The sequence below is a fragment of the Carcharodon carcharias genome, chromosome 5 (genome assembly GCF_017639515.1).
Source record: "Carcharodon carcharias isolate sCarCar2 chromosome 5, sCarCar2.pri, whole genome shotgun sequence".
In the NCBI taxonomy this organism is placed as follows: domain Eukaryota; kingdom Metazoa; phylum Chordata; class Chondrichthyes; order Lamniformes; family Lamnidae; genus Carcharodon; species Carcharodon carcharias.
The window spans coordinates 40,845,162-40,868,313 of NC_054471.1; the positions used below are offsets into that span (position 1 = coordinate 40,845,162).

The 23,152-nt window shown below is 41.9% G+C and overlaps 1 protein-coding gene across 2 annotated transcripts in view; it reads right to left on the reverse strand.

Moving 5' to 3' along the window:
- The window catches only part of mrps5 (mitochondrial ribosomal protein S5), a 146,995-nt gene that overhangs the window by 78,370 nt on the left and 45,473 nt on the right, over positions 1–23,152 (reverse strand). For both annotated transcript variants that reach the window (XM_041187154.1, XM_041187155.1), the window contains exon 5: positions 1,448–1,482. In XM_041187154.1, the coding sequence (XP_041043088.1) occupies positions 1,448–1,482 (35 nt within the window). The remainder of the gene's footprint in view (positions 1–1,447; positions 1,483–23,152) is intronic.

The following is a 23,152-nucleotide window of genomic DNA, read 5'->3' on the forward strand; positions in this document are numbered from 1 at the left end:
ATTCCACAAATACAAAATGGAAACATTTTATCTGGCATGTAAAACAGGGCGCCAAGTTATAGTACTGCAGGAAATATTGGTGTCACTCACAATTTGTGGCATTCCCCCAACCTCACAACCCAGTTGGTACTAGGACAAACTGCTGTCTTGCACACAGCACAAAATTAAGAGCAATGCTTTATTTTAAATTTTTTTAAAAAGCAAGGATATGATAAAGGTTAACAGAACTTCAGTCCTGCGTCGTGTAAAACTGGTCATTAGCATTAAGATGCACATCACACTTCATACAGAATAGTATGCAAAAGAAAACACTTCTCATATCAGCATATGGCTATATTGAACGACTTGCTACGTGAGTGCTAAAATCACTTCATGCCTGGTTTTTATCTCATATGCCTTGTTCTTTTCAATGTTACTAAAGATGGTCTTGCAGAGAAGACACTTATGCAACTGATAAGGCTCCTATTAAAATAGACCCCCATTTTGCTACATAGCTTAGAAAAGTGAATACTGTAAATTCTAGTTGAATCTGCGCTTGACCATTGAGAAGACAACATGCAGAGCATTTCTGAAAGGCAAAGAATTTCCTTCCACATTCTGCCCCTAACCTGGTTCAGTTAATAAAGGAAGTATTTGTAATTTCTAAAGCAGTGACCTCTACATTTTTAACAAACACACCTAGAACTTCTGTGGAATTCAAATCTAGCCAAGAAGAGACAGCATTCCCTCTCAGTCCAAAATATGGTGATCAAAGATGACAATGCCCTTTCTGACAAGTCTCCAAATCCACTTTATAAGGAGGTACGTTTTATTTAAATCTTTCCCCTCCACGCCACCATCAGGCTATTTACGTATGGGTACAAATAAAATGGATGTACCTTAAGTATTTCAACTCTCGGTGTACCTGTCTTGGCACTACAACAAGTACAAAGGACACTCAGTAAAGTGTATACCTCTGCCACACTGTGTTAATGCAACATTATTACAATGAAGCTTTTCTCTGCCTGATTGATGTGCTGAAACTCTAAAGCTGAAAAAAGCAACTTTTTATTCAGAGCTTCCAGCTCACTGAGGAAGCTTCAGGCTAATCCACACCCAACAACCTGCTCTGAAAACTCTGTTCACATTTTGACAACCTTGATAATTCCAAATATAGCAGCTGAGAACATTCTAAATAAAACAACCAACATCATTCTAAAAATTGTCAATTCGCCCTGTCTCCCAATGTTAACAAATCCTAAATTCCAGGATCTGGATCCCTATTTGCATCTTCGACAAAAACTAATCAGTTTTACCTTGGGCCATACCTTTCATACCAAGTTTCATTGAAATCTGCCCATTAGTTCGAGATATATTGTTTACAACAAACAGGGGTGGAAACATTACTTGCACCTACCTTCTATGGTGGAAGTGAAAAAATTAAATGAAATAATTCAAAAACCCTTACCTCGATCACCCTGGAGTCAAAGTCTTCGTAAGTTTCTGCAAATAAAAAGAAATGGGAACTTTCATTTGCATGACCTTTTTGATAATGCAATAAAATTACAGAACTTGACAATTAATTTCAAATTAAAACACTTGGACTGCTGACAGTTCAGAAGTATCAGTCTCTTTGCACTGACCATTTAAAGCAGTTTCCAGCTTACACGGTAAACGATGAATCAAACTTGATTACAAAATTAAAACTTCCTCTTGCTAACACAAGTTACTGCCAAGGCAATGGTCTCACTAGGGAGTTTGGAGGGTGGTGGAGTCAAGTGGAAAAGTATCCACGTAAGGCTTCTCACACATGGCTCTCAGCACCCTGGTCATAGTCTCCATATGCATTCATGCATGAATGGGAGGAACGCCCATCTCTGGCCCTCCAGGATGTCCTTTACCTGAAGGGGTTGGGTGGGGATGCCATACCTAGACAGAGGCCAGGTGAAGGGCTTAACACTTGCCTGCTGGCTCTGAGATGGAGAGAAACCTGTAAACGGCATGCACACTAAATGTATCACTTCAATTAATTCACACGTGCACTGATGCACTGATGAGGAGGTGGAGGGACCATTGCTGGTTGACACAGGACCATGGGGAGCAAGGACCTGAGCAGCAAGAAGTAGCAGGGCCCCCATAAGGTCACAATACTGGCAAACATGGAACACTGCAACAGCGAGCGTTGATCTGACCATGGATATATCTTTGGATGTGCTCTTATCTAGAGGAGACCGAAAGGCAATGCCAGAGGCACCCTCGTATGCCCCAGGAAGTGGTTGCTCACATCTCCAGTAAGAGCTGTGGCCACAAGGGTGATGAGTAATGCGGAGCTTCTGGCCTGCAATGAATCGATGTGTTCTAGGTGTCCTTTAAAAATGGCACCAGCTCTTTCAACCCCATGAGGTAACGGCAGGTAGGTGGCTTCCTGCCTGCCTCTGCACAAAATTTGCTGAGCTCCTCGCGCATGCATAATAAATGAGCTGAAAAGTGGTAGATCACGTGTGTTCACCCACTCAACTGGAATCACGCCGACTTTCCTGCTTGCCACCACACTTAGTCTCCATAACAGAAAATTCCACCCTTAATGTCAATAGGCTTTCTGGATCTATTGTCACATCTTTTTTCAGCAGTTCATATATTACATGTGAAATCCTTTGTTCAATACTACAGTAGGGATTTTCTTTGAAGTATACTGGGAGCAGATCATTTCAAGTTGATTAATGCAACACTGTATCAACATAATAGGCAGATTGCTAGGTTATCAATCAGAAGCTCTGTTCCTTTGTGTGCCAGTCTGTAAGTATCCTCCATCATGAAATTTTAATGAAATATTGATCCAGGGATGAAATATCAATGTTGAATTAATATTTACAGCATCGTGAAGAACATAATGTAACAAACTAGATGTACATATTGATGTGCTCTTTGGTTTCATGGCTCTGCAGCAATTTATTAACAAATTTCTCAGAGAATTTAGGCCTAGAACCATTTTCAAAGGCATTTGGCATTTTCCTTACCCACATTTTTTGAATAAATTTTTACTCTTTGTTTTTTCTGCCAGTTTGTGGATATCGCACTGCTGTTTCAGCCAAAGAAACATCAACATAAACTGAAACTACACTTAAAACCTGTCAAAGCGTGGCTGCAGTCTTGGTGATCAGTGCATGAGTGAATAGTCACTTCATGGAGTGATGCTGTCAAAGGGAACCAAATTACACACTGGACCAATACCCATAAAGCTGAAGCTATGCATTTAAAATTACTATGCCTCTCTTACCTCAATACCAGAACTGTAAACCAATTTTTGTTCCAGGGATAACCAGTAGTCAGTCTCTTTTGATCTAAACTAAGTAAGTGACATCATAACAGTACCTTTATAGTGCACATTAAGTCTGCACCAAGTCCGTATCTACAGTAATAATGAAAATAATTATATTCACTCTGCACAAGCATAGAGAGAGCCTCGGAACATTCAAATGAACCACAATATACCATGAGGCTGGATTTTGTGCGGATTAACAGCGAGAACAACACTCAGCATTATAATGGAGTAAATAAACTCCATTAATTACAAGATTCTTAAACAGTCAAGATTGACAAATCCTCACTGAGGCATGCAAATTATAAAGCTGGAAATATAAATTAGTTTTAACATATATGCCAAAAGCAAAATAAAAATTGGGAAAGTTAGATAGAATTTGAGGAGGGAAGTTAAGGGAGAAACAATTTTTAAAAAATCTCCAACACTAATTTTCTTGAGGGCATGAGATACCACAATTACAAAATTACATTTTCAGTGTCAAAGAAGTTGTTCAAGGTTAATCATCACCTTTTCAGTCGTTTTGTAGGCGGCTGGTGAGCAAGTAATCGAAGTTCAAGTTGTTACAGTTACTTTAATGTCATAAAGGATCTGTTGCTGAGGACAGCAACAGGACATCCTCTGGCCCACTATTCACTGCCCCTCAACTTGAAAATGCTCCATTTATGCCCACTCTCTGCTTCTTGTCTGTTAACCAATCCTCTATCCATAATATAATTACCCAATATATTACCCCCAACTCCACAGCCCTTATCTTGCCTATTAAACTTTTCTGTGGCGTCTTATCAAATGCCTTTTGGAAATCCAGGTATAATACATTGACTGGTCTCCTTTATCTACCCTTCTAGTTGCATCCTCAACAAACTCTTAATAAATTTGTCAAGCAGGATTTCTATTTCGTAAAACCATGCCAACTTGTTCCAATCATACAATGTTTTTCTCAGTGCATTGTTAAGATTTCCTTAATAATAGATTCCAGCATTTTCCAATGACTCATGCTAGACTAACTGGTCTGTCGCTCACTGCTTTCCCTCACTCTCCTTTCTTGAAAGGGGGTGAAACGTTTGCCAACTTCCAATCTGTTGGGACCATTCCCGAATCTAAGGAATTTTGGAAAATCATAGCTAGTTCATCCACTATATCTGTAGCTCTCGCTTTTAGAAGCCTGGGATGTAGGCCATTAGGTCCTGGTGATTTGTCAGATTTTAGTCCCTTAATTTTTTCCAATACTTTTTCTCTGCTGATATTAATTTACTTACTTTCCTCACTCTTTTTAGCCTGTAGGTTATTGTCAATTTCTAGATGAAACTTGTGCCTTCTACTGTGAGGACAGACACAAGATATCTGTTCAATGCCTCTGCCATTTCCTCCCCCATGATAATTTCTCCTGTCTCTGCTTCTAAGGGACAAATACTTACTGTGGCTATTCTTTTCCTTTTTATGTGCTTATAAAAGCTCTTATCATCTGTTTTTATATTTCTGACTAGTTTAGCCTTATTCTATTTTCTCTTTTTAATCAACCTTCTGGTGTCCCTTTGCTGTTTTTTAAAACATTCCCAATCCTCATATTTGCTTCTATATTTTGCAAGATGGTCAGCCTCTTTTCTCAACCTTAATTTCTCAAGTGAGTCACAGATGGATCTTTCTTGCTGACTTTGTTTTTTCAATGGAATATATTTTTGTTGAACATTTTGAGTTGTTTCCTTAAATGACTCCCATTGTTCATTTACTGCTATACCTTTGAGTCTATTTATCCAATTAACCTTAGCCAATACTCCCCTCATAGCCATATATTTGGCTTTAAGTTTAAGATTCTTGTTTGTGGTTAAACTATATCACTTTTAAACCAACAAGGAATTCAATGGTATTATGATCACTATTTCCCAGTGGATCTTTTATTATGACATTACTAATTGACTCTCCTTCATTACACAATACTAGTTCTAAAATAGCTTTATTCCTGGTCGGTTCCACAACATATTGCTCCAAGAAAACGTCACAAAAATATTCTACAAGCCCATTTTCTTGATTACTCTTTCCAATTTGATTATCCTAGTCTCTATGAAAATGAAAGTCCGCTGCAATTATTACACAGCCTTCTTACAAGCTCCAATAATTCCTTGTTTAATGGTCTGTCCAACAGTATAACTACTATTATGTCACCTATGAACTACTCCCACCAGTATTTTCGAACTCTTGCTATCCTAATTTCCACCCATACTGATTTTACTTTATAACCTTCTGAGGCCAGATCCTTAGAATAAAGCCCTGTCCACAGCACTAGTTAGACGACTGGCCAGGACATTAGTCCCAGCCCCATTTAAGTGAAACCCATTGCAACAGAATAGCTCACTTGTCCCAGAGTACGAATGCCGGTACCCCATGAAGTGAAACCAATTTTTCCCAAACCACTCTTTCAGCCATGCTTTTAATTCTCCAATCTTCTTGACCCTATGCCAATTGGCATGTAGCTCAGGTAACAATCCAGAGTTAATTACCACTGACATTGCATTTTAATTTGGCCCCATAATTCCTCAAATTCTCTTAGCAGAACATCACTCCGGGTTCTTCCAGTGTCACTGGTTCCCATGTGGACCACAATAACCCCTCATACTCCATGCTGCCCAACTGCTGCAATATGTCCTTAACCCTGGCACTGGGCATATGAACATACGAGTTAGGAGTAGGCCACTCAGCACTTTGAGTCTGCTCTGCCATTCAATAAGATCAAGGCTGAGATGGCTGTAACATTCTGCTTACCTTCAATAACCCTTCATTCCCTTGTTTATCAAGAATTCACCATCTCAACATTCAAAGACTTTGCTTCCACTGTCTTTTGAGGAAAGGAGATCCAGAAACCTATGACCCTCAGAAAAAATTTCTTCTCATCTCTGTTTTAAATGGACAACATCTTATTTTTAAACAGTGACCCCTAGTTCCAGGTTCTCCCACGAGAGGAAACATCTTGTCCCCATCCACCCTGTCAAGAGCCCTCAGGATCTTATATGTTTCTATCAACTTGCCTCTTGCTCTTCTAAACTCCAGTGGATACAAGCCTAATGTGTCCACTTTTTCCTCATAAGACAACCTGCCAGTTCCTGGTATCAGTCTAGTAAACCTTGTGAACTGCTTCTAATGCATTTACATCCTTCCTTAAATATGGAGACCAATACTGTACACAGTACTCCAAGTGTGGTCTAACCAACGTCCTGTACAACTGAAGCATAACCTCCCGACTTTTATATTTTGGTGGGAATTAGTAATAACATTCTATTAACTTTCCTAATTATTTGCTGCACCTGAATACTAGCCTTTAGCCATTCATGCACTAGGACACCCAGGTCCCTTGAATTTCAGTGCTCTACAATCTCGCACCATTTAGATAATGTGCTTTTTTATTCTTCCTGCCAAAATAGACAAATTTCACATTTTCCCACATTATAGTCCATTTGCCAGACCTTCGCCCACTCAGTTAACTTATGTCCCCTTGTAGCCTTATGTCCTCTTCACAACTTATTTTCCTACCTATCTTTGTGTTGTCAGCAAATTTAGCAACCGTACCTTCATCCCAGTCATTTATATAAATTGTAAAAAGTTGAGGCCCCTGCATTGATCCCTGTGGCACACCACTCGTTACATCCTGCAAACCAGAAAAAGACCCATTTATGGCACCCTCTGTTTCCCTTTACCTGGCCAATCTTCTATCCATGTCAATATGTTATCCCCTCTCCCATGAGCTTTTATTTTCCGTTATAACCTTTAATGTGGCATTTTATCAAATGCCTTCTGAAATCTAAGTACAGTACATCCACCGGTTTCCCTTATCCACAGCACATGTAAGTCCTTCAAAGGACTCCAGTAAATTGGTTAAACATGATTTCCCATGTTCACTCTGCCTCACTGCACTGAATTTTTCCAAGTGCCCTGCCATCACATCCTTAATCATAGCTTCCAAAATTTTCCCTATGACAGATGTTAAGCTAACTGTCCTGTAGTTTCCTGCTTTCTGTCTCCCCCACTTTTGAATAAAGGAGTTCATTTGCTATTTTCCAATCTGAAGGCCCCAAATCCTAACCACTTCTTTGAAGACCCAAGGATGAAGTTCATCAGGACCTGGGGATTTGTCAACCCACAGCTCCAACAAAGTACCACTTGCCTGATGATTGTAATTTTCCTGAGTTCCTCCCGCCCTTCCATTTCCTGATTTACAGCTATTTCTGGGATGTTACTTGTATCCTCTATAGTGAAAACTGATGCAAAAAACCTGTTTAATTCATCTGCCATCTCTTTATTTTCCATTATTAATTCCCCAGACACATTTTCTTTAGGATCAACTCTCACTTATGATATTTCAGTATCTATAGAAGCACTTACTATGTTTTTATATTTCTAGCTAGCTTTATCTCGTACTCTGATCTTTCCCTCCTTAGTAATCTTGTCGTTTTTTCAAATTCTTTATATTTTGTTCAATCTTCAGACCTGCCACCCATCTTTCCACAATTATATGCTTTTTCTTTCAGTTTGATATTAGCTTTAACTTTTTTAGTTAGCCATGGATGGTGGACCCTCCCTTGTAATTTTTCTCTCTCATTGGAATGCATCATTCTGGGTTTCTGAAATATCCCTTTAATTGGCTGCCACTGCGTCTCTATTGACCTATCCCAATTCAATTTAGCTAGCTCTGCCTTCATTCCCACATCATTGCCCATATTTAAGTTTAAAATATTAGTCCAAGGCCCACTCTTCTCTCCCTCAAACTTAATGTAAAATTCAATTATAATAATGATCACTGTTACCCAGGGGTGCCTTCACTTTGATGTTATCAATTAATCCTGCCTCGTTGCACAATATCAGGTCTAGTATAGCCCGCTCTCTGATTGGCTCCAGAATGTGCTGTTCTAAGAGATTATCCCAAAAACATTCTATGAACACATCTAGCTACCTTTGCCCATCTGATTTTTCCAGTCTATATGTAGATTAATATGCCCCATCAGGCGGAATTTTCCGCACCCACCGCGATCTTCCTGTCCCACTGCAAGTCAATGGACTTCTGGATGTTGGGCTGCCTCGCCCGTGGCGGGTCCCGCCCATGACAGGCTGGAGAATCCCAGCCATCATTATCGTCATAGCTTTGACATGCTCCTACTATATCTTCCGTTATACTCTGTCCTACCATCTAGTTACAATTAGGGAGCTTGTACACCACTCCCACAAGTGACTTCTTGCCTTTATCATTTCTCATCTTAACCCAAAACACTTCTACATCCTAGTTTGCTGAACTTAGTTCATCCCTCTCTAATGTGCCAACACCATCATTAATTAGCAGAGCTACCCCTGCGCCTTTTCCGAGCCTCCTGTCCTCCCTCGCCTTTTCCTAGCCTTGTATCTTTCCTAAAAGTCGTGCACCCTTCAATATTCAGGTCCTAATCTATGTCATCCTACAGCCAGGCAGGCAACACAACCTTCGGAGCTCCCAGTCTTGGCTGCAGAGAACAGTATCTAACCCCCTGACAATATATTCTCCAGACAATATATTCTCCTATCACTTTCCTCTTTACTTCCCCCCCCCCCCCAACTTGAATGGCATCCTTCATTATCATGCCTTGGTCAGTCCGCTCATCCATCTTGCAGTCCTTTTCCTCATCCACACAGGTAGCAAGCACCCCGTACCTGTTGGACCAAGTCAGGGGCTGAGGCTCCTCCAGCACCACATGCTGGTTCCCCATACCTGCCTGACTGGAAGTCACACCCTCCTGTCCCTGACCACTGACTAAATCTATTAAACTAGACTAAGGGACGTAATCACCTGCTAGAATAAAGTTTCCAGGTAACTATCCCCTTTCCTGATGTGTCGTAATGTCTGCAGCTTGGCCTCCAGTTCAATGTCTTTGAGCTTAATTTCCTCAAACCATATCCATCCTCCATTCTGAAGCCCAGAAAAAAAGGTAGGCAGCTGTCAGAACGGCGAGAGTTTTTCCTTCACTGTTGTCACCCAAATCTGGGACTTTGTTTAAAAAATAACGTAGGGTACATTGTACAAATTTAAAATGAATCCAGGAAAAACAAATTGTGGATATTAAATTTTTCTTTAATCATTCTTTGCATGTAGGCATCACTGGAAATGCCAGCATTTATTGCTCATCCCCAGTGGCTGTCGGGAAGATGAGCCACCTCCTTGAACCGCTGCAGTTCATGTGGTGTAGGTACAGCCACAGTGCTGTTAGGAAGGGAGTTCCAAGATTTTGATCCAGCCACAATGAAGCAGTGGTGATATAATTCCAAGTCAGGACAGGTGTGTGTCTTACAGGGGGAATGTGCAGGTGGTGATCATCCACACGTCCTAGGTGACAGAGATCACAGATTTGGAAGGTGCTGTTGAAGGACCTTTGGTGAGTTGCTGCAATGTATCTTGTAGATGATACACACTGCTGCTGCACCGGCAGTGGAGATGTTAATGTTTAAGGTGGTGGATGAAGTGCTGCTCAAGCTGCTTTGTCCCAGATGGAGTTGAGCTTCTTGTTGGAGCTGCACTCATCCAGGCTTCACACTCCTGACTTGTGCCTTGTAGACGATGGATAGGATTTTGGGGGTCAGGGGGCTCCTCCTGAGGATCCAGCATCACAGTTGTCAGTCTTCAGCCAATTTAATTCACTCCTCATGACGTCAAGAAAAGGCTGAAGGCACTGGATACTGCAAAGGCTATGGGCCCTGACATAATTCCAGCAATAATACTAAAGACTTGTGCTCCAGAACTAGCTGTGCCCGTAGCGAAGATGTTCCTGTACACCTACAACACTGGCCTCCATCTGGCAATGTTGTGAAAAACTGCCCAGGTGTGTCATGTCCACAAAAGGGACAAATCCAACCTGGCCAATTACCGCCCCTTCAATCTACTCTCGATCATCAGTAAAGTGATGCAAGGGATCATCGAAAGTGCTATCAAGCAGAACTTACTCAGCAATAGCAAGCTTACTGACGCCCAGTTTGGGGTCTGCCAGGACCACTCAGCTTCAGACCTCATTATAGCCTTGGTCCATACACGGACAAAAGAGCTGGTCAAAAGAGCTGAACTTGAGGTGAGGGGAGAGTGACTGCCTCTGACATCAAGGCAGCATTTGCATTTGACCAAATGTGGCATCAAGAAACCCTAGGAAAACTGGAGTCAATGGGAATCAGGGGGAAAACTCTCCAATGGTTGGAGTCATACCTAGCACAAAGGGAGGTGCTTGTGGTTATTGGAGGTCAATCATCTAAGTCCCAGGACATCACTGCATGAGTTCCTCAGGGTAGTGTCTTAGGCCCAACAATCTTCAGCTGCTTCATCAATGACCTTCCCTCCATCATAAGGTCAGAAGTGGGGATGCTCACTGATGATTGCACAATGTTCAGCACCATTCGCAACTCCTCAGGTACTGAAGCAGTTCGTGCCCATATGCAGCAAGACCTGGACACCATTCAGGCTTGGGCTGATACATGGCAAGTCACGTTCATGCCACAAAATGACCATCTCCAAAAAGAGAGAATCCAGCCATCTCCCCCTGACATTCAATGGTACTACTATCACTGAATCCCCCACTATCAACATCCTGGGAGTATCTATTGACCAGAAACTCAACTGGACTAGCCATATAAAAACTAAGGCTACAAGTGCAGTTCAGGAGCTGGGAATTCTGAAGTCAGTAACTCCACAAAGCCTGTCCACCATCTACAAAGCACAAGTCAGCAGTGTAGTGAAATATTCTTCACTTGCCTGGATTAGTGTAGCTCCAACAACACTCAAGAAGCTCGACACCATCCAGGACAAAGCAGCCTATTTGATTGGCACCCCATCCACAAACATCCACTCCCTTCACCGCCAATCCACAGTGGCAGTAGTGTCCAGCTACAGTGTACTGCAAGCAGCATGTACAAAATGTACTGCAGCAACTCACCAAGGCTTCTTTGACCCTTCCAAACCCATAATGTGTACTACCTAGAAGGACAAGGGCAGCAGATGAGGGGGAACACCACCTGCAATTTCTCCACCAAGCCACTCACCATCCCAACTTGGAACTATTTCAACATTCCTTTGCTGTTGCTGGGTCAAAATCCTGGAACTCCCTCCCTAACAGCACCGTGGGTGTACCTACAACATATGGACTGCAGCAGTTCAAGAAGGCAGCCCACAACCTTCTCAAGGGCAATTAGGGATGGGCAATAAAAGATGCTGGCCTAGCCAGTGATGGCCAAGTCTCGTGAACAAATAAGAAAAAGAGTACTTAAAACTCAGGTATTATCAAAAGATACCAGTATTATATATTATAATGTCACTTATTAAAAAGCTACATTATGCTAAGGAAGAGTTGGTTCCATCAAAGTCTGAGCCAAGATTATCCTGTACAAGAGGGCTGAGTGCAAAATATCACAAACATCAGGTTATACGATGCAAGTTATATAGAGAATGTCAGTAGAAAACTCCAACTGCAAATCTCAAATGAACAATGATGTAGAACAAGAAACTCAGTCTTGTTTAGCCCAAACTAAAAGGCCCATTTTCTTATTTAAATAATCAGCTATATAAAAAAAATCTGATACAACTAATGCATTTTGCACTCCATCAAACAGCATTTTTGTTCTATTGCAAGTTTAATAAATAAGACCACTTTGGTGTAAATTACACAACCATTATGATTGGTAAATGTTTCTATAGAAAATTATTGGAAGTCATAAGAGAACAATTCCAAACTAGTCTCATTATGCATCTAAATATCTTAATTAGCCTGTTGCTATTGTTTATGGCAGAAAACTGACAAGTGTAATTTTAAATCACCAATGTAGATGGTTCAACATGTCGATTGTTAGTCCACTCTTCAAAAGAAATCCTTTACATTTTCACCTCCGTCTTGAGCCATACACTTCCCCCCAGACAGAACAGACAGATTACTTGCTCTGAACTATCTGAGTGACTGCTGAGATCAATGGCAGCACTATTGCATATGATTCAAATAGCCTTGGGTTCAAGCCACATTGCAAAGACTTTGAGCATGTAATCCAGGCTGACACTTCAGTGCAGTTCTGATGGAGTGTTGCATTATTTGGAAGTGTTGCCTTTCAAATAACCCATTAAACCCAGGCCTTCTCACGAATGTAAAAAATATCCAATGGTACAATTTGAAGAATAGGAGTTCTCCTAACGTACTGGCCAGCATTTATTGATCCTCAAGCAATACCACCAAAAACAGGTTATCTGGTTATTTACTCACTGCTTTTTTGGGGGACCTTGCAGTGCACGAAATAGCTGCCATATTCACCAGAAAGACAGTGAATAAGCTGCAATAACTTGAATGGCTGTGAAGCTCTTTGGGATGTCCTGAATCATGGAAGATGCTGTCTAACTATAAATACCTAGCATTGCATTAGAGGGTTTTTGTCAATATAAAGATTAAATTTGTTTTATTACTGTATGCATACACAGCTGGACTGGGACCCCACATTGCCAACTAAGGAAACTTAATTTTTCCAATTAAAAACCATAAACATTGAAGCTCTACCATCTGAACCTGTTTAGTCTTCATAAAACTTCTCATGGTAGATCTTAGCCAAATTTGGCTTCCTGATGTGGTGCTTCATATAGCAATGACCCATACAATAAATCTGTATGTGGGGTGGGGGGGGAGGGGTAGAGAGAGAATGTTTCCACTTGTGGGAGAGGCTTAAACTAGGAGACACCATTTAAGAGTCAGAGGTCTACCATTAAGATGGAGGTGAGGGGAAATTTTCTCTGAGGGTCGTTAGCCTGTGGAATTCTCTTCCCCAGAAAGCAGTGGAGACTGGGTCACTGAATTAATTCAAGGCAGAGTTAGACAGAGTTTTGATAGATAAGGGAGTCAAGGGTTATGGGGGGTGGGGGGGGGGGGTGCGATGGTCAATCGGAGTTGATACCACAACCGGATCAGCCATGATCTTATTGAATGGTGGAGCAGACTCAAAGGATTACTCCTGCTCCTAAGTCCTATGTCCTGTTTTCCAAAGTTTCACAAGTTCAAAGCAACCTATTAGACTCACCATAGTGATGTCCCCAACCTTCAATATAGCCAGTGTTGGCATATATAGCTCGCCTGTCAATGAGCATCTCTCATTGTTTTGAACAAGGATAAAAGTGTCCAGCCCAGATACTGACCTTGATGATTGAACAATATTAAAAAGTTCAGCACCCGCACTCTGTCTCCCCCATAAATTCAGAGCTTCCTCTGACAGGTTAATTGTGGGGTCTAGCTCAGCCCATATTAAAGTCTATACCAGGGGTGAGAATGGCAGAGGGCAAAAAGAAGTCTGAAAATTAGTGGCAAAAAAGAAAAACATTTGAAACATTTTTGTGACAAGGGATCTCATAATTGTAGCACTTCTTATGATCTGTAATGAACACAATGCTTCTAGGCCACTTCAAAACGGGTAAAAACATTAGGTTTTCCCCTTTGTTTACCTTCTATTACTGTCAAGACTGTAGATGAATGCTGTTGTATCAAACCACCAAATTAACCTCAGCATTTCAGTATTCAATGCAGTCAGTGCATGTAATACAGGGTGAAATCCATACTAACAACCAAATATGACCTTGCTGGATTATATACACGAAAAGCGAAGCAAAGGAATATGGCAGTTTCGCAATCCATTTTCCAAAGCGACCCCCTTTCAATTCATCACCTTCTCAAGGGCAATTAGGGATGTGCAACAAAGGCTGGTCTTGCCAGTAATGGCCACATTCCATACACAAATATAAGAAACTCAATATGACCCCAGACGCCAACAAAAACAAAACTTCAATTCAGCAGCATCTGGTATGTCATTATTAAAGTTCTTGTATTATAAGCTCAACATGTAATACATCATGTGAATATGAAAATCTCTGTTTTTAAGGTACTTCGAAAAATATTATTTTATGTGCTCATGTAGATTTCAACCAAGCTCTCTATATTCCACGATGACAGAAGAGTCAATGAAGCCCCTTTGCCCCCAACCCACACACTACAATCAGCTCCTCTCCCCCGACGATACAAACCACTCTTCACAAACTGCCTCACTCACACACACTCAGCAGTCCCTCTTTCCAAACACCTTCCCTCTCACTCACCACCATTGCCCCCACTCAACCCTTCCCTTCATCCCACCCAGACCCACTCACTCTTCCCCTCCTCAATCTCCAATGCTCTTCCGCATAGGGATTTCTCTACCTTGCCTGGACTCAGCTCCTCATCGCTGCCCCTGCCCCCCTGTTGTTAGCAGGCAGCTGAGCTCCTCCTGAGTCTGCATCACTTGGATCCAGACTGCCAAGAAAGAGTAAGCCACCTTCCTGTGGTTACAGGGACTGAGCTCGGAGGATTCAGATCCCTGCGGGCCAGGAAGTGCAGCCTCTTCCATCAGTGGACATTTGGGTAGTATAGGGGACTCCGATAAACCGAGCTAGAGCAAAGTGACAACTGCTGCCTCTGCATCCCTCCCCGCTGTGTCAGAGCCGGAGCTGGATTGTAACTGAACCTTTGAATTATGACATTCATGGCACATATTGGGTGGCTCTTTCTCTAGGTTTTGGGGGCCTAAAGTTAAGCCTTGTGCATACATATATGTGTGAACTGAGTTAACTGCTGCACTTTTGCCTTCTTGCTGGAAAAATGTCGTGACATGCACCACCAGTCATTTATTAACCTCTCTGAAATCAAGATGAAAGATCCTCCTGGGTATTAGCAGAGGCTTTGATATCTAACCACTTGTATTTAAAAAAAAAATGCAATATCCTTTTTACAACCTTTGAAATTGGAGAGCTTAAAATATGAGTGGTCCACGATCAACTAAGTAACAGAAGAGTAATCCTTTTTGTCCTTTTGCTATTCCAAGCAGCTTTCGCACAGAGTCAGGAGTGATTGCCTCAGGTTTACAAATGGCTGATATGGTGACTCCAACAACCTGCCCCTAGCCTAAAGCCTGCCACTCCCTTGCACCCGTTGGTTCAAATGGGTGAAACATCACAGGAGTACCTTCACCCATTGGTCGGTCAGAACGTCACACACACAGCAGCAGCCTTGGTAAGTAGGACTTGGTGATTATGTCTACTATTCTCTAAAACAGAGGAAGTAAAAGTAAAGGGAGTAAGGGTAAGTCACGGCAGGGCAGCTCGGTCACGTGGAGTGCTCTTCCTGTGCAATGTGGGAAGTCAGGGACACTTCTAGTGTCCATGGCGACCATGCGTGCAAGAAGTGTCTCCAGCTGCAGCTACTTGACATCCACATTTCGGATCTGGAGCAGCAGCTAACGTCACTGTGGAACATTCGCAAGGCTGAGAGCTTCATGGATATCATGGACAGTGAGGTGGTCACACCGCAGGTAACGAGCGCACAGGCAGAAAGGGAATGGGTGACAGCCAGACAGAGTAACGGCACTAGGCAGGTAGTGCAGGAGTTGCCTGGGTCCATCTCCCTCTGACAGACTTTTCATTTTGGATCCTGCTGCTGGAGGTTACTCAGGGGAAAGCAGTAAAAGCCAAGTCCATGGCACCACAAATGGCTCAACTGCACAGGATGGTGGGGGAGAGAGAAACAAAAACAGTGGGACAGCAATAATGATAGGGGATTCTATCAGAAGGGGAACAGATAGACATTTTTGTGGCCGCAGATGTGACACCAGGATGGTGTATTGCCGCTCTGGTGCCAGGGTTAAGGATGTCACTGAGCGGCTGCAGCAGATTCTGAAGGGGGAGGGTGAACAGCCAGAGGTCATGGTCCATATCAGTACCAACAACATAAGTAAAAAGAGGGATGAGGTCCTGCAAGCAGAATATAGGGATCTAGAAAATAAATCAAAAGCAGGTTCACAAAGGTAATAATCTCAGAATTATTCCCAGTGCCATGAGCTAGCAAGGTCAGGGATAGAAGAATAGACCAGATGAATGCGTGGCTGGAGAGATGGCGTACGAGGGAGGGATTAAGATTTCTGAGGCATTGGGACCTGTACAAGCTGGATAGGTTACACCTCAGCAGGACTGGGACCAACATCCTCGCAGGGGTATTCACTAGTTTAAACCCTCCCCACAGCACTAGAGTGGCAGGGGGATGGGAACCTGAGTGGGGAGACACTAGGGAGGGAAACAAAGATAGAAAAGTAAAAAGCAAAATGGAAGGCAAAGGAAACGGGCTAGCAGCAAACAGGGCCATAGTACAAAAAAATGTGTGTAAAAAGACAAGTCTAAAGACACTGTATTTGAATGTGGGGCATTCGTAATAAGGTAGACAAATTAACAGCGCAAATTTTTGTAAACGGGAATGATATGATTGCGATTAGAGAGATGGCTGCGGGGTGACCAAGGCTGGGAACTAAATATCCAAGGGTATTTGATATTTAGGAAGGACAAGCAAAAAGGAATAGGAGATGGGGCGGCATTATTAGTTAAGGATGAAATCAGTGCACTAGTGAAAGAGAATATTAGCTTAGAAAATCTAGATGTAGAATCAGTCTGGGTGGAGCCAAGAAGTAACAAGGGGAAGAAAACATTAGTGGGAGTTGTCTATAGGCCTCAAAACAATAGTGGTAATGTAGGGGATCATATTAAATAGGAAATTAGAAATGCACGTAACAAAAGTGCTACAGTAATCATGGGTGACCACGTGTGCAAGGAGCGTCCCCAGCTGCAGCTATTTGAAATCATTTCGGATCTGGAACAGTGGCTAGAGTAACTGTGGTACATCCGCAAGGCTTAGATCTTCGTGGAAAGCACGTACGGTGAGTTGGTCACACTGCAGGTAAAGACATAAAGACTGGGAAAACTAAATTAGCAACAATACCGTGGCAGATGAGTTCTTTGAGTGTGTACCAGATGGTTTTTTTAAACCAGTAGGTCAAGGAACCAACTAGGGAATAAGCTATCCTAGGTTTGGTTTTGTGCAATGAGAAGGGGTTAATTAATAATCTTGTTGTATGGGGTGCTTTCGGGAACAGTGACCATAACATGAAAGAATTCTTCCTTAGGTTGGAAAGAGAAGTAGTCCAATCTGAAACTAGGGTCCTAAATATAAACAAAGGAAACTACAGAGGTATGAGGCCTTGGCTAAGATAGATTGGGGAACTTCATTAAAAGGCATGACGGTGGATAGACAATGACTAATATTTAAGGAACAAAAGTATGCATTGCAACAGTTATATATTTCTTTCTGCCGCAAAAACACAACAGGAAAAGTGGCGCAAACAGGCTAACAAAATAAATTAAGGACAGTATTAGATCCAAAGAGAAGTCATATAAAGTTGCTAGAAAAAAGCAGCAAGCCTGAGGATTGGGAGCAGTTTAAAATTCAGCAAAGGAGGACCAACGGATTGATTAAAAGGGGAGAAATAGTGTATGAGAGTAAACTTACAAGCAACATAAAAGACGACTGTGAAAGCTTCTACAAGTAAAAAGAAAAAGATTGAAGACAAATGTAGGTCTCTTATAGATTCTGAAATGGGAGAATTTATAATAGAGAACAAGCAAATGGCAGAGCAATTAAACAACTAATTTAGTTCTGTCTTCATGGAGAAAGACAAACAACTTGTCAGGAATACTAGGGAATCGGGGGTCTAGTTAGAAGGAGGAATTGAAGGAATTAGAATTACTAAAAAGAAAAAGTGCTGGAGAAATGAATGGGACTGAAAGCCAATAAATCCCAGAGCCTGATAATCTACATCCTTTAGGGTACTCAAGGACATGGCCATGGAAATAATGGATGCGTTGGTTGTCATCTTCCAAAATTCTGTAGATTCTGGAACAGTCCCAGCAGCTTGGAAGGTGGCAAATGTAACCCCACTATTTTAAAAAAGGAGGGAGTAAACAGCGAATTACAGACCGATTAGCCGATCCTCAGTAGTGGAGGAAATGCAAGAGTCTACTATAAAGGATGTGATAACAGGACACTTAAGAAAAGATCAACAGGCTTAAACAAAGTCAACATGGATACATGAAAGGGAAATCACGTTTGACAAACCTACTGGAATTTTTCAGAGGACATAACTAGCAGAATAAATAAGGAAGAACCAGTGGATGTGGTGTATTTGGATTTTCCGAAAGCCTTTGATAAAACCCCAAGTAAGAGGTTAGTATGCAAAATGAAAGCACATGGCATTGGGGGTTATATATTGGCATGGACTGAGAATTGGTTAGCAGACAGGAAACACAGAGTAGGAATAAAAAGGTCTTTTTCAGAGTGGCAGGCAGTGACTAGTGGGGTACTGCAGGGATCAGTGCTTGGATCCTAGCTATTCACAATGTATATATAATATATCAATGATTTGGATAAGGGAACCAAATGCAATATTTCCAAGTTTACTGATGACACAAAACTAGGCAGAAATGTGAGTGGTGAGGAGGATGTTGAGAGGCTTCAAGGCAATTTAGACAAGTTGAGTGAGTGGGCAAATATTTGGCAGATGCAGTATAACATGGATAGGTGTGAAGTTTGCCATTCTGCCTAGCAAAATGGATGAGTATTATTTAAATTGTGATAGTTTGGGAAATGTACAAAGGGACCTGGGTCCCTTGTACACCGATCACTGAAAGCAAGCATGCAGATGCAGCAAGCAGTTAAGGCAGCAAATGGTACGCTGGCCTTCATTGCAAGAAGGCTTGAGTACAGGGGCAAGGATATCTTGCTGCAGCCATATAGGGCCTTGGTGAACCCACAACTGGAGTATTGTGTGCAGTTTTGGTTTCCTTATCTAAGAAAGGATATAGTTGCCATAGAGGAAGTGCAGCGAAGGTTCACCAGACTGATTCCTGGGATGGCATGATTGTCGTATGAGGAGAGATTGGGCTGACAAGGCCTGTATTCACTGGAGTTGAGCGGAATGAGAGGAGGTCTCATTGAAACGTATAAAATTCTGACAGGGCTGGACAGACTGGATGCAGGGATGACGTTTCCTCTGGCAGGCTCGAAGGGCCAAATGACCTACTCTTACTTCTATTTTCTATGTTTCTAAGACTCAAAGTTAAGATTGAAGCAGGCCCTAGCCCCACAATTTTGAACATCGACAGGCACACAAAAACCCTTCAATGAGTTTGGCAAGTTTTGCTTTCAGTCAAAGGCAAAGGCAGCTCGAGCTGTCTTCGTTATTTTTCAAAATAGTCCATCCAGGAACTGTTAGATCAGAGCCGCCACCGTGGTCAATGCTGGTGGAGGAACATTTCCCTCTGCCATACCTTCAGCTTTAGTTCCAGTCAATGGACAGCACCTTCAAAATAGCAAAACATATCAGGGGTCCTGCTATAGAACCATAGAAAGGTTATGGTGCAGAAAGAGGCTATTCAGCCCATCCTGCCTGTGCCAGCCAAAAAGAGAAAAGAAAAGAAACTAGCCGCTCATTTTAATCCCACTTTCCAGTACTTGGTCCGTAGCTTTGCAAGTTACAGTGCTTCAAATGCAGATCCAGGTACCTTTTAAAATGAGTTGAGCATTTCAGCCTCAACCACCAATTTAGGCAGTGAATTCCAGATGCCCTCTAATCCTTCAACCAATCATCTTAAATCTATGCCCCTGTAATTGACCCCTCAGCTAGGGGAAACAGGTCTTTCCTGTCTACCCTATCTATGCCCCTCATAATTCTGTACACCTCAATTAGGTCACCCCTCAGCCTCCTCTATTCTAAGGGAAACAACCCTAGTCTATCCAATCTCTCCTCATAGCTGCAATTTTCAAGCCCCAGCAACACCCTTGTAAATCTCCTCTGCACTCTCTCCAGAGCAATTATATCCTTCCTGAAATGTTGTGACCAGAACTGGTCACAAAATTCCAGCTGTGGCCTAACCAGTGTTTTATACAGTTCCAGCATTACATCCTTCGCCTAACAGAGGAAAGCATTCCATACGCTTTCTTGACTACCTTGTCCACCTGTCCCTGCTACCTTCAGGGACCTGTGGACATGCACTCCAAGTTCTCTCATTTCCTCAACCCTCCTCGATAACTTCTCGTTTATTGAGTATTCCCTTGCTTTGTTTGCTCCCCCCAAATGCATTACCTCACACTTTTGCTGAGGGGGGAATAGCAGGAAGCACTTGTCGACAGGAGCCGGCCACTGCTTATTGATAATGACGATGACACAACGGAGAGGGGGAGGCAGAGGATGGAAAACTGTTTTAAACGGAGGAATTCCATAAACAAAAAATCAGAATTCCACCAAAAGGTGGAAAGTTCTCATCCCTAGATACCAGCCTCTTCAAGACTGGTGAAAATCCAGTAAAAAAAATTTCAAATTCTTGAGATGATGAACAAGTGTTCGAGTACAGAACAATTAACCATAATGGGCCTGAAGCACTGAATTTCTACAGCATTGGTAAATTAGAAAGGAGCCCGGGGGTAATGAGAGGAAATCAGTTGTCTACTTTGATGAAAATCTTTAAATTATTTTCACGTTAATGAAGGGATACATCACTTAAGGACTTAAAAGGAACTTGAAGCGTGCACGTCCACAGGTTCTTGAGGGCAGCAGGGCAGGAAGCAAAGGTGGCATATAGGATACATCCTTTATTAGCGAAGGCATAGAATATAAGAGCAGGGAGGTTATGTTAGAACTGTATAAAATATTGCTAAGGCCACAGTTATAAAATTGCCAACGGTTTTAGTCAGCACATTACAAGAGGGATTTGATCTCACTAGAGAGCATATAGATGAAATTGACAAAGATGTTGCCAAGAATGAAGAGTTTTGTTTATGAGTAAACATTGGGTAGGCTGGTGCTGTTTTCTTTGGACAGAAGAGGCTGAGGGGAGATTTAATTGAAGTGTATAAAATTATGAGGGTCCTAGCTGGAATGGATAAGAAGGACCTACTTCCCTTAGCAGAGAGGTCAATATCAGTGGGCATAGAGTAATTGGTGAAAGGATTAGGAGTGGAGTTAAGGAGAAATCTTTTCACCCAGAGAGCAGTGGAGATCTGAAGATCGCTGCCTGAAAGTCTGGTAGAGGCAAAAACCCTCATTGCATTTAAAAATACATGGATATGCACATGAAGCACTATAACCTACAGGCTATGGCCCAAGCACTGGAAAATGGGATTAAACTGGATTGCTCTTTTTCAGCTGGCTCATCCCATGATGAGAAAAATGGCCTCGTTGTGTGTGATAATTTTCTATGTTTAACATTAAGAAAAATCAAAGTTTCTTTTATTCTTTCACAAGATGCGGGCATCGCTGGCTAGGCCAGCATTTCTTGCCCATCCCTAATTGCCTTTGAAATGGTGGTGGTGAGCTGCCTTCTTGAACTGCTGCAGTCCATATGGTATAGGTACACCCACTGTGCCGTTAGGGAGGGAGTTCCAGGATTTAGGCCCAGTGACAGTGAAGGAACGGCAATATACTTCCAAGTCAATATGGCATATGTCTTGGAAAGGAACTTGCAGGTGGTGGTGTTCCCATGCATCTGCAGTCCTTGTACTGGTAGGTGCTGAGATGAAAAAAAGGCCTTATAGTCCTCTGAAGTTTATCTTCCTGGGACACTATCTCTTTAGCATCGTTTTGAACATCCCTAATGTTTTTTTGTTATCATGGCTGTCAGATTCGTTGAAACATTTATCATCACTGGAACTGATTGCTTGACTGTTCTAAATTTACTTTACATTAGTTTAAATGCACATCTTATTTTCTGAATCAATTTGAAGTAATACTTTGAATCTACTTTACCTAAACCAAAATATTCTATATGTAGTCTACTCTAAATTCAGCTGTTTAATGTACCTGGGCTGGATAGTCATCCTCATTGAAAAAGAGGAGTTTAACTGACAGACCTACTGTGCATGCCAACAGGTGGCTATATTTCCACTGCAGAACATCACTCTTCGAGCCTCAAGTAGCCTATCCTGTGTGATTGTGAAATAGTGAAGGTTGAAGAAATTCACAACAAATTAAAAAACTAAATTTTATGAATTAGTCTCTATGCAAGCACTAGAATTGTGCATTTTAGGAAATTCGATTGGGACTTTAAATTACTAGGAGGTTGTCCACATAGTTATGAGGTCAGCTTTAACCGTCTTCTTTCTGCTCAAATTTCCCTAATTATTTCTCATAGCTTGGCCCTTTATACCGCATGTAGCTCTTCTGCATATTGTCTCTAATGTTTTTTTGTGATTGGAATTGACAGTATCCAGTATCTGCGTTTCTATTCAATGTAGATTTATGGTAATGGAATACAATGTAGAATGCCTTACATATGTCAGCATTAGTTTGCATTTGTCATTTATATGGACAGTTGCAAAAAACAAATCAAAAATCCTTCATCAAATCTCCTGACCCAAACGCTTTCTCCATGTTACTCTCATCAGCATTAGTTTAAATTGAGATCCACTATTAACTATTGATTAGCAAGGCAATTTATGTAGATAAGAAGCAATAGCCATCAACTCATCAATCTCTGGGGAACATCACAGGACATCTCTATCCTTTCACCCCTACAGAAATTTTTCTAAAGCTTTCTGACACTTCAAATAAATGGTACAATAGGCAGTTTGATGAACTTCTTTATCTGTAATGGCAAAGTGTCAGGCAGGGCATTCTCCTTCTAAATCCACAGCAAATGTTTCCTATTAAGCTATTCTTTTATTCACTCACAGGATGTGGGCTTCGCTGGCTAGGCCAGCACTTATTGCCCATCCCTAGTTGCACTGAAGGAGTTGGTGAGCTGCCTTCTTGAACTGCTGCAGTCCATATAGTGTGGGTACACCCACAGGGCTGTTACGGAGGGAGTTTCAGGATTTTGACCCAGCGACAGTGAAGGAACGGCAATATATTTCCAAGTCAGGATGGTGAGTGACTCTATTGCCTGCTATTGCTATGCAGGCAATCCTCCAGCCTACAACTCAGAATAGTTCC